We start from the raw sequence: 12782 nt of genomic DNA on the forward strand, positions 1-12782 counted from the left end.
AAAACACACACACACACACGCACAAAAATCTAGGAATAAACAACCTCACAGGTGAAAGATCTATACTCGAAAAATGTAAAATACTGATGAAAGATATTGAAGACAAATAAACAAATGGAAAGACATAACATGTTCACAGATTTGGAGAATCAACATTGTTAAAATGTCCATACCACACAAAGTAGTCTACAGATTCAATGCAATCCCTATCAAAATACCAATATTATTTTTCAAAGAACTAGTAAAAATAATCCTAAAATTTGTATGGAGCCACAAAAGATCCCAAATAGTGAAAGCAATCTTGAGAAAGAAGAACAAAGTTGGAGGTATCTTAACCTCAGATTTCAAGCTATACTACAAAGATACAGTGATCAAAACAGTATAGTCCTGCCACAGAAGAGACACACAGATCAAAGGAATAGGATAGAGAGCCCAGGAATAAACCCACACCTACATGGTCAATTAATCTACAACAAAGGAGGCAAGAATATACAATGGGCAAAAGATAGCCTCTTCAATTAAATGGTGTCAAGAAAACTGGACAGATATGTGCAAAAGAATGAAACTGGATCACTTTCTTACACCATACACAAAATTCAACTCAAAATTAAAGGCCTAAATGTGAGACCTGAAACCATAAACCTACTTCAAGAAAACATAGGCAGTACTCTTGGACATCAGCCTTAGCAACATTTTTCGAGATCTGTCTCCTTAGGCAAAGGACACCAAAACAAAAATATACTATTGGGACTACATCAAAACAAAAAGCTTTTGCACAGAAAAAGAAACCATCAACAAAATGAAAAGCAACCTAATGAATGTGAGAAGATATTTGCCAAAGACAGATCTGATAAGGGTTAATTTCCAAAATACATAGAGAGCTTATACAATTTAACACCCACACTTAAGTCCAATTAAAGATGGTCAAAGGATCTGAATAGACATAAGGCCTACAGATGGCCAACAAACACACGAAAAAATTTCAACATCACTAATCATCAGGGAAATGTAAATTAAAACCACAATGAAATACTACCTTACACCTGCCAGAAGGGACTAAATCAAAAAGACAAAAAATAACAAGTGTTGGTGAGAATGTGAAGAAAAAGAAATCTGCATAAACTGTTGGTGAGAATGTAAATTGGTTTTCTACAGCCACTGTGAAAAACAATACAGAGTTTCCTCAAAAAATTAAAAAGAGAAATACCATACGATCCAATAATTCCACCACTTGGTGTTTACCCAAAGAAAGTGAAAACACTTATTTAAAAAGATATGTGCACCATAATGTTTACTGCAGTATTATTTACAATAGCCAAGATACGAAAGCAGTCCAATTGCCCATCAACAGATGAATGGATAAAGAAGATGTACACACACACATACACACACACACACACACACACACAAACACACAGAGGAGTATTAGAAATAAAAAAGAATGAAAGTTTGTTATTGGTAATGATGTGGAGGGAGCTAGAGGCTATTACACTAAGTGAAATACGTCAGATTGAGAAAGACAAATACCGCAAGATTTCACTCATATGTGAAATCTAAAAAACAAATTAATAAATAAACAAAAAGCAGAATCAGATCTATAAATACAGAGAACAAACTGATGGTTGCCAGAGGGGAGGAGCATCAGGGGATGGGCAAAATGGGTGAAGCAGGAGTGGGAGAGTCAGGCTTCAGTTATGGAATAAATAATCACAGGTATAAAAGTCACAGCATAAAGAATATGGTCAGTGACACTGTAATAGCAATATATGGTCACAGATGGTGGCTATGCCTGCAGTAAACGTAGCATAACATTTAAAATTGTCAAATCACTATGTTGTACATCTGAAACTAATGTAGTACTGTATGTCAAACTACACTCAAAAAATAATTTTTAAATATATATACATTTTATATATAATATATATAAATATATATTGAATATATATACATTTATATATTTTTAGGTTTAGATTACTAATTACACTAGCTTAAAAAAGTGCTGACATGATGAAGAATAAAAGTACATCTGAAGGTGCGCCTGGGTGGCTCAGATGGTGGGCATCTGCCTTCGGCTCTGGTCATGATCTCCAGGTCTTGGGATCAAGCCCCACATCAAGCTCCTGGCTGGCTCAGTGGAGACCCTCCTTCTCCCTCTCCCCCTCTCTGTCTCTCTCTCTCACATGAATGAATTTTTAAAAAAATAAACTTAAAAAAAATACTCTGAAAAGGAACCAACGAAAATGAACTAATAAATTACTGAATAAACAAATAAAAAAAGTTAAAGTAAGCTACACAAATGCAAGAAGAATGATAATTTCTCTTATTCTGTTTCCTATCCCCATGAAATATATCAAAGAACCATAAAACAACACATTTATTATGGTCCAACAATAACCATCATATATGATACTATATGTGGAAAACCCAAAGACTCTACTCCAAAACTGCTAGAACGTGTATAGGAATTCAGTAAAGTGTCAGGATATAAAATCAGTGCACCAACAACAAGACAGAAGAAAGAGAAATTAAGGAGTCAATCCCATTTACAATTGCACTCAAAACCATAAGATACCTAGGAATAAACCTAACCAAAGAGGCAAAGAATCTATACTCAGAAAACTATAAAGTACTCATGAAAGAAATTGAGGAAGACACAAAGAAATGGAAAAATGTTCCATGCTCCTGGATTGGAAGAACAAATATTGTGAAAATGTCTATGCTACCTAAAGCAATCTACACTTTTAATGCAATCCCTATCAAAATACCACCAACTTTTTTCAAAGAAATGGAACAAATAAACTTAAAATTTATATGGAACCAGAAAAGACCTCGAATAGCCAGAGGAATGTGGAAAGTTGGCAGCATCACAATTCCAGACTTTAAGCTCTATTACAAAGCTGTAATTATCAAGACAGTATGGTACTGGCACAAAAACAGACACATAGATTAATGGAACAGAATAGAGAGCCCAGAAATAGAACCTCAACTCAAGGGTCAACTAATCTTTGACAAAGCAGGAAAGAATGTCCAATGGAAAAAAGACAGCCTCTTCAACAAATGGTGTTGGGAAAATTGGACAGCCACATGCAGAAAAATGAAATTGGACCATTTCCTTATACCACACATAAAAATAGACTCAAAATGGATGAAGGACCTCAATGTGAGAAAGGAATCCATGAAAATCCTTGAGGAGAACACAGGCAGCAACCTCTTCGACCTCAGCCAAAGCAACTTCTTCCTAGGAACATCACCAAAGGCAAGGGAAGCAAGGGCAAAAATGAACTATTGGGATTTCATCAAGATCAAAAGCTTTTGCACAGCAAAGGAAACAGTTAACAAAACCAAAAGACAACTGACAGAATGGGAGAAGATATTTGCAAATGACGTATCAGATAAAGGGCTAGTATCCAAAATCTATAAAGAGCTTAGCAAACTCAACACCCAAAGAACAAATAATCCAATCAAGAAATGGGCATAAGACATGAACAGACATTTCTGCAAAGAAGACATCCAGATGGCCAACAGACACATGAAAAAATGCTCATCACTCGGCATCAGGGAAATACAAATCAAAACCACAATGAGATACCACCTCACACCAGTTAGAATGGCTAAAATTAACAAGTCAGGAAATGACAGATGCTGGCGAGGATGCGGAGAAAGGGGAACCCTCCTACACTCTTGGTGGGAATGCAAGCTGGTGCAGCCACTCTGCAAAACAGCAGGGAGGTTCCTCAAAAAGTTGAAAATAGAGCTACCCTACGACCCAGCAATTGCACTACTGGGTATTCACCCTAAAGATACAAACGTAGTGATACGAAGGGGCACGTGCACCCGAATGTTTATAGCAGCAATGTCCACAATAGCCGAACTATGGAAAGAACCTAGATGTCCATCAACAGATGAATGGATAAAGAAGATGTGGTATATATGTACAATGGAATACTATGCAGCTGCCAAAAGAAATGAAATCTTGCCATTTGCGATGATGTGGATGGAACTAGAGGGTATTATGCTTAGCAAAATAAGTCAATCGGAGAAAGACAACTATCATATGATCTCCCTGATATGAGGAAGTGGAGATGCAACGTGGGGGGTTTGGGGGGTAGAAAAAGAATAAATGAAACAAAATGGGATGGGGAGGGAGACAAACCATAAGAGACTCTTAATCTCGCAGAACAAACTGAGGGTTGCTGGGGGGAGGGGGGTCGGGAGAGGATGGTGTGGGTATGGACACTGGGGGGGTGGTATGTGCTGTGGTGAGTGCTGTGAAGTGTGTAAACCTGGTGATTCACAGACCTGTACCCCTGGGGTTAGAAATATATGTTTATAAAAAAATTAAAAAAATATATATATCCATCATAGTCCATACCTCACTATGCCTTATTTTACAGATAAAATTATTACATTCAAGAGTTTTCCCTCTTTTATACCTAAAAGAATATACTTACTTGGGAATCCTCTGTGCCCAAAGACAGTGTTGAAGCAGTATGTAGATCATTATCTAGTTAGAAATAATAAAGCAGTTATGAGTGTTTATTTATGTCTAATGCAAAATATTTAGATGTGGTTTGGGTCAGTATTAATGACAATGGCTATTAATAATTCTGCTTACTTTTTAGACTACATCTATTAAAAACATAATTTTCTTTTTTTTTTCAAAAAAGTAAGCTTATTTGCATACTTAATTAAGATTTGTATTGTAACATAAGAAAAATCATGGAAAAATTTTTTTTAATTTTTTTTAAGTTTTTTTTTTTTTAAGGATTTTATTTATTTATTTGACAGAGATCACAAGTAGGCAGAGAGGCAGGCAGAGAGGCAGGCAGAGAGAGAGAGGAGGAAGCAGGCCTCCCGCTAAGCAGAAGCCCGATGCGGGGCTTGATCCCAGGACCCTGGGATCATGACCTGAGCCAAAGGCAGAGGCCCCAACCCACTGAGCCACCCAGGTGCCCCAATCATGGAAAAATTTTAAGATACCTGATATTACCTAGTCAATTTACTAGTGTTAACAAGAACTGTGTTCATTTGTTAAGAAAAAAATGTAAGATTTCACCACTAAAAAACTTAAAATAAATGAATTCAATAAAGCTGCAGGACACAAAATTAATATACATAAATTTGTTGCAGTTCTATACACTAATAACAAGTAGCAGAAAGAGAAATTAAGAAAACAATTCCACTTACATTTGTACCAAAAATAATAAAATACCCAAGAATAAATTTAACCAAGGAGGCAAAAGACCTAAACTGGTCTATGTCTGCAGATCCATAACATGAATTCTTAGTCATGTTAGCAAAATTACAAAAAGTGCTACAATAAAACTTGACATAACAGTATAAATTAAGAATTACATCTGGTTATACATGAGGTTGGGCATCTATTTTGAAAATTTCAGATTTCTTATTCTTTCTTCTAATACGTGTCATAATAAAAAACTGTCATGAAGTATCTTTTAACTTCATATTGTTCACTATAATCATTTTATTGTTGTCATTATTATTAAAAACACTACATTAAGTTTACCACCTATTGTTTTGTTGTCATGTTGAGACTGCTGAACTTGGGAGTGCTCAGATAATGTTTGTGGAAAATCTTCATATATAGCTTCTTCTAACCATGGAAAGCAAATGACTGCAAGGTACCAGTGAGATCTGTTGAAAAAAAAAATACAATCTTAATAACACAAAATCCAAACAATGCAAAAGAATGTGTTCAGGACCTACAGCTGAGAAAGTGGGTATGACAATTTTCATACCAATTCTGAAGAAGCCCATTGTAATATTTGACACAATATGGAATACACATTACAAAAGTAATTCAATAAGCAGTAAGACTACTTAGGGTAAAATCTGAGCTATTTCAAATTTATTTATTTCATCCAATCAGTGCTTCCTACTGAGAAACTGCTTTAATAAATAGACAGACTCACAACATCAACTTTTTTCTATTTGTGCTTGAAGAGCTTGTTCTCTTAAATATTTTAAGATTCATCCTAAAACCTTTTGATCTTTTATGCAGAAAATCTTTTGAGTCCAAGAAAGAAAAATTCAATGTCTCAGTCAGTATAGTCTTGTGGGTATCTGTCATTTTTTTTTCCACTATATTTACAATATAGCCACTGTCAAACCAAAATTTAAGATAAGTAACTCATAGTTCTAGCCATTTCTTCGGAAAAAATTAAAAACAATACCTGTAACTTACATACCCATAAGAAAAAATATTTTTTTTCTGTATGCTCCAATTTTGTCTTTAAATAATCTGAAATACTCACGACTCATTTACAGGCACAAAAATGTAATCTTTGTTAAAGATGTTTATATGACGAGTCCATGTTCTTACTCGTTTATGTCTTCTCTGTGCCATTCTGAGAATATGAAAGATTTTTACATATAAAAATTTAAACTTTAAGATACAGATTTCAAGAGTCATTTTCATACAAGGAAAAAATGCTAGATTCAGTTTATTTAACCATCCTCTTTAAGATACATAATATTTGGGACGCCTGGGTGGCTCAGTTGGTTAAGCGACTGCCTTCGGCTCAGGTCATGATTCCAGCATCCTGGGATCGAGTCCCACATCCGGCTCTCTGCTCGGCAGGGAGCCTGCTTCTCCCTCTGCCTCTGCCTGCCACTCTGTCTGCCTGTGTTCTCTCTCTCTCTCTCTCACCAATAAATAAATAAAATCTTTAAAAAAAAAAAAAAAAAAAAGATACATAATATTTAACACACATTAAGATATATAATATTCACCCCTTTTCATTAAGTCTAGTTTGTTCTTAATCCTAATCACTATTTATAAAGAATAATATAAAAAGAATAAAAGCAATTTGTAAAATGTTTATAGATTCCAAAAGTAGTTTGGCAAGTAAAAATAGCTATACTTATTTATTGGATTTAGCTTCATGTGGACATGATAAAAATCTTAAGAGAATCATCTAAATGTTTTATATGTGATGAGGGAGGTATCAAAACTTAATGGAAGAGGAGGAATGAGGCATATATTCTTAGATTTTTTTAAAGATGACATTCATCTCCTTCCATTTCATATATAAGGAAATTTTAAGATAATGAGTTAAGTATACCCACCATTCACCCATCTTCCATTTTGTTTCTGCAATAAATATTAGTTTTCTTTTTTTTTTTAAGATTTTATTTATTTATTTGTCAGAGAGAGAGAGAGCAAGAGAGCGAGCACAGACAGACAGAGTGGCAGGCAGAGGCAGAGGGAGAAGCAGGCTCCCTGCCGAGCAAGGAGCCCGAAGCGGGACTCGATCCCAGGACGCTAGGATCATGACCTGAGCCAAAGGCAGACGTTTAACGAACTGAGCCACCCAGGCGCCCCTAAATATTAGTTTTCTATGAGCAATTAATAAAAATCACCCACACTACCTTTAAGGAATTTATAAAATAATGAGGGCAGAAAACCACCACAACAAATAACTAAAGTATAAATGTCATAAGGAATATAAAGAAATTATGTTACAGCATTTAGAAAAGCCATCTAGAAAAGAATTGGGACAGAGAAATAATTATCTTTTCTTTATCAGGAAAACTAAGGAAGGATGATATTAAACCAGGTTTGAATATCAAAAAAAGTTTTAGGAAAGGGGTGGTATTTAACAGTGACATAAAAGAGATGGTATGTGACTTCTGGCTCAGTCCCCTCAAGAACCTCTTTTTTATGCACAGAATGAAACAAACCATTAAGTTCTTCTATATTTATTTTTTTAAAGTTCCAAGTAATATAGGAAACGGACTTCTCTGACCCATCCCTATTCATCTGAATATCTAACCAAACTCGGAGGGATAAATATTAGGAAGGAGATGGAATCTAGAATGAGCTGAAAACAAGTGGCAGAAATTAGATACAATGTAATTAACTTTATAAAATTATCAGAAGTCCTATGTTTACTGCATTTTCTTATTTCAGAATGACCAACCATTCCAGTGATTATAAACAATTATTTTCAACTAGTGCATAGCCTATTAATCTGTTTTTCCATTTGAAAATCTTAAAGATGGGGCGCCTGGGTGGCTCAGTCAGGTAAGCATCTGACTTTGGGTCAGGTCATGATCTCGGGGTTCTAGGATTGAGCCCAGCTTCGTGTCCAGCTCCTCACTCAGCAGGCAGTCTGCTTGTCCCTCTGTCCCCCCCTCTGCTCGTGCTCTTTCTCTTTAATAAATGAATAAATTCTTTAAAAAAAAAGAAAATCTTAAAGACAGAAAAATGGTTTTCTTTTTTTTTTTTTTTTTTTTTTTTTGGTGTTTGGTTTCCTGACTAGGCTAACCTTATTTGATTGGTAACATATGAGACACTGCATGGGGCAAGGAGAACAGGAGAGAATATGGGGAACATAATATAATCACTTATTCTCAGTTCCTAATACTTTGGAAAATGAATATGTTCAATTAAATGTCTAACACTTCTCTCCGCATTCAGTAAGATACATTATTTTTCTCTTGAGATCCTAATATGTACCAAGCACTGAGCAAAAGGCACTGAGGAAAGAGTAGACAATAAGACAGATATAGTTCATGACCTCATGAAATTTAACTTTAGGACAAGCAAACAAACAAATGATTAGAGATCATGTTATGAAACAAAAAAGTGCCGGGAGAAAAAATTTCATCAGAAAATAGGAAAGAGCTTCACATATTTGAAAATTTAAAGGAAGTAGGTTGAGCTGAATGAAGTAGGATAAATGAGTGGAAAGAATATCATGAGATGTGTATAGGAGATGGACAGAAGCCAGATCTGTCAGCATCTCATAATCCATAGTAATGAGTTCGTGAATCATTTAGTCTGCGATTTCCTAACACTAGTAGTATGAGCATCTTATCAGGGATTTATTTACCTTTAAGGTTTATATCCCTTTGGGGGGATGGGAGGAGCAAGACAGAAGAAGAGTAGGAGACCTAAATTTTATCTGATCCCAGGAATTCAGCTACATAGTTATCAAACCATTCTGAACACTTACAAATTCAACAGGAAATTGAAGAGAAGAACAATTCTATGAACAGAAAAGCTACTACTTTCTGGAAGGTAGGACATGTGGAGAAGTGAACCCGAGGTGATATACCAGAAGATAGGCCGCTGAGGGAGGGGCCAGATCCCAGCAAGCAGCAGAGCAGTGGAGCACAAAATCAGAACTTTTAGAAGTCTGCTCCACTGACAGACATCGTTCCAGAGGCTAAGCGGGGGTGGAGCCCTCGCTAGGACAGTGTGGCCTCAGGACACAGGACCCTTGGGGTCACAGGAAGACCAGGGGTGCCTGAGTGCAGCAAGCTCCAAGGTAAGCAGGAAAGCCAGCTGCAAAGACAGAGCCAAGGAGTGGGCTCTCACCTTGGGGTTCCGTGATCTGAGGCATAGTGGTACCACTGCTCTTGGAGCAGGGAACCCAAAAGTGGCAGATCTGGGGAGACTCCACCCTTCCTCCACCAGGAGGAGTGGCACAGAATCGCACTGCAGGAATCTGCTGGGTTGGGAAACTCCAAACGAGGCTGTGTGCCACACACAGAAATGCTTAGTAACAGGCTGGGTGAGCTCACAGTGCAGCCAGAGATCAGGAAGACAGGAGTGATTGACTGCTTTTCTCTGAGGGTGCACTGAGGAGTGGGACCCCAAGCTCTCAGCAACTCCAGGTGGAGATTGGGAAGCCACCATCTTCATTCTCATCCTCCAAAGCTGTATGGAAAGTGTTCAGGGAAGAAAAACTACCGAGAGCGAAACAGAGCAGATCACTTAGCCTGCCCCTGGCTAGGGCGGTACAATTCCACCTCAGGCAAAAACACTTGAGAATCACAACAACAGGACCCTCCCCCAGAAGATCAGCAAGAACATCCAGCTAAGATCAAGATTACCGATCAATGAGAACAGCAAAACACCAGTGCTAGGGGAACGGAGCACATTAAATTCATGGCTGTTTCCCCATAATTACTTCGTCTTCTGAAGTTAAATTTTTTTAAATTTTCATTATTTATTTCTTCCTCTATTTTTCTTTAATTGTTCCTATTTCCTATTTTAAACTATTTTATCAATACCTTTAGAAAAAATCTTTAAAAATTTTCATTGTTATAGACATATTCTATCCCTTCATTCTATTTAACCACATTTTTTGTATGCATATAGGTTTTTCTTTCTTTAAAGTTTTGGGATAGAGTTTCTTCTAAAAGACCAAAATAGACCCTAAATCTAGCTTATGGCTTTGTTCTAGTCTCCAGCCTGATCACATTCTATCTTTTATTTCCAACCAACTTCTTACTTTTCAATTCTTTTTTTAAAATATTTTTTAACTTTCATCTTTACAGTCATATTCCATCACTTCATCATGTTTACCTATATATATATTTTTTCTTTCTTTCTTTCTTTCAAATTTTGGGAGGCAGTTTCTTCTAACAGACAAAAATACACCCAAAACGAACTGTGTGGCTCTGTTATAGTCATCGGGCCAATCATATTTTTCTTTTTTCCCTTTCTTCTCCCACTGGATTCAGGTTTCCTCTGATTTGGTTACTGTATTTTTTTCTGGGGTCATTGTTACCATTTTACCATTTTGTTCTCTCATTCATCTATTCTGCTCTAGACAAAATGACAAGGTGGAAAAACTCACCTCCAAAAGAAGAACAAGAGGCAATACTGACTGATGAGGACCTAATCAATACGCATTAGTAAGATGTCAAAACTAAAGTTAGAAAATAATTATAAAGATGCCAGTTGGGCTTAAAAAAAGCATAGAAGATACTAGAGAATCTCTTTCTGAAGAAATAAAATCCCATTCTGGAGAAATAAAAGAACTAAAATCTAACCAAGTTGAAATCACAAAAGCTATTAATGAGGTGCAATCAAAAATGGAGGCTCTGGCTGCTAGGATAATTGAGGCAGAAGAGAGAATTAGTGATATAGAAGACCAAATGACGGAGAATAAAGAAGCTGAGAAAAAGATAAACAACTACTGAATCACAAGGGGAGAATTCAAGAGATCAGTGATACCATAAGACAAAACAATATTAGAATAATTGGGAACTGAGAAGAAGAAGAAAGAGAGAGGCAGAAGGTATATTGGAACAAATTACAGAGGAGAACTTCCCTAATTTGGGGAAGGAAATAAGCATCAAAATGCAGGAGGCACAGAGAACTGCCCTCAAAATCAATAAAAGTAGGTCAACACCTCGTCATTTAATAATAAAACTTACAAGTCCCAGTGACAAAGAGAAAATCCTGAAAACAACTCAGGACAAGAGGTCTGTAACCTACAATGATAAAAATAGTAGACTGACAGGAGACCTACCCACAGAGACCTGGCAGGCCAGAAAGGACTGGCATGATATATTCAGAGCACTAAACGTGAAAAATATGCAACCAGGAATATTATATCCATCCAGGCTGGCACTGAAAATAGAAGGACAGATAAAAAGCTTCCAGGACAAACGAAAACTAAAAGAATTTGCAAACACCAAGCCAGTCCTACGGGAAATATTGAAAGGGGTCCTCTAAGCCAAGAAAGAGCCTAAAAGTAACAGACCAGAAACGAATACAGACAATATACAGTAACAGTCGCCTTATAGGCAATACAATGGGACTAAATTCATATCTTTCAATAGTTACTCTGAATGTAAATGGGCTAAATTCCCCAATCAAAAGACAGAGGGTATCAGAAAACATAAAAAAAAAAAAAAAAGACCCATTGATATGTTGTCTGCAAGAAACTCATTTTAGAACCAAAGACACCTCCAGATTTAAAGTGAAGGGATGGAAGACAATTTACCATGCTAATGGGACATCAAAAGAAAGCTGGGGTAGCAATCCTTATATCAAACAAATTAGATTTTAAGCAACAGACCATAATAAGAGATGAAGAAGGACACTATATCATATTGAAGGGTCTGTCCAACAAGAAGATCAAACAATTTTAAATATCTATGGCACTAACATGGGAGCAGCCAACTATATAAATCAATTAATAACAAAATCAAAGAAACACATCAACAATAATACAATAATAGTCGGGAACTATAACAACCCCTTACTGAAATGGACAGATCATCTAAGCAAAAGATCAACAAGGAAATAAAGGCTTTAAATGACACACTGGACTAGAGGGACATCACAGATAATTCAGAACATTTCATCTCAAAGCAACAGAATACACATTCTTCTCTAGTGCACATGGAACAGTCTCCAAAATAGATCATCTCCTGGGTCACAAATCAGGTCTCAGCCAGTACCAAAAGACTGGGATCATTTCCAGCGTATTTTCAGACTACAATGCTTTGAAACTAGAACTCAACCACAAGAGGAAAGTCAGAAAGAACTCAAATACATGGAGGCTAAAGACCATCTTACTAAAGAATGAATGGGTCAAATGGGAAATTAAAGAATTAAAAAAATACATATAAACAAATGAAAATGAAAACACATTGTACAAAATCTTTGAGATACAGCAAAGGTGTCCTGAGAGGAAAGTACATAGCAATACAAGTCTTTCTCAAGAAACAAGAAAGGTCTCAAGTATACAACCTAACCCTACACCTAAATAAGCTGGAGAAAGAACAACAAAGAAAGCCTAAACCCAGCAGGAGAAGAAAAATAATAAAGACCAGAGCAGAAATCAATGAAACAGAAACCAAAAAACAAAAACAAAAACAAAAACAGTACAACAGATCAACGCAACTAGGAGCTGGTTCTTGGAATGAATTTTAAGACTGATAAACTCCTGGCCAGACTTATCAAAAAGAAAAGAGAAAGGACCCACATTAACAAAATATGAATGAAAGAGGAG

The 12782-nt window shown here is 36.3% G+C and overlaps 1 protein-coding gene across 1 annotated transcript in view; it reads right to left on the bottom strand.

Annotated features, from left to right (window-relative positions):
- Positions 1-12782, bottom strand: part of SENP7 (SUMO specific peptidase 7) — a 164019-nt gene that overhangs the window by 7092 nt on the left and 144145 nt on the right. Inside the window, exons 18-20 of the mRNA XM_080799916.1 lie at positions 6276-6368; positions 5531-5655; positions 4452-4504 (exon numbers count right to left, since the gene is read on the bottom strand). Coding sequence (XP_080656042.1) covers positions 4452-4504; positions 5531-5655; positions 6276-6368 — 271 coding nt within the window. The remainder of the gene's footprint in view (positions 1-4451; positions 4505-5530; positions 5656-6275; positions 6369-12782) is intronic.

This window comes from Martes martes (genome assembly GCF_963455335.1).
Source record: "Martes martes genome assembly, chromosome: 1".
In the NCBI taxonomy this organism is placed as follows: domain Eukaryota; kingdom Metazoa; phylum Chordata; class Mammalia; order Carnivora; family Mustelidae; genus Martes; species Martes martes.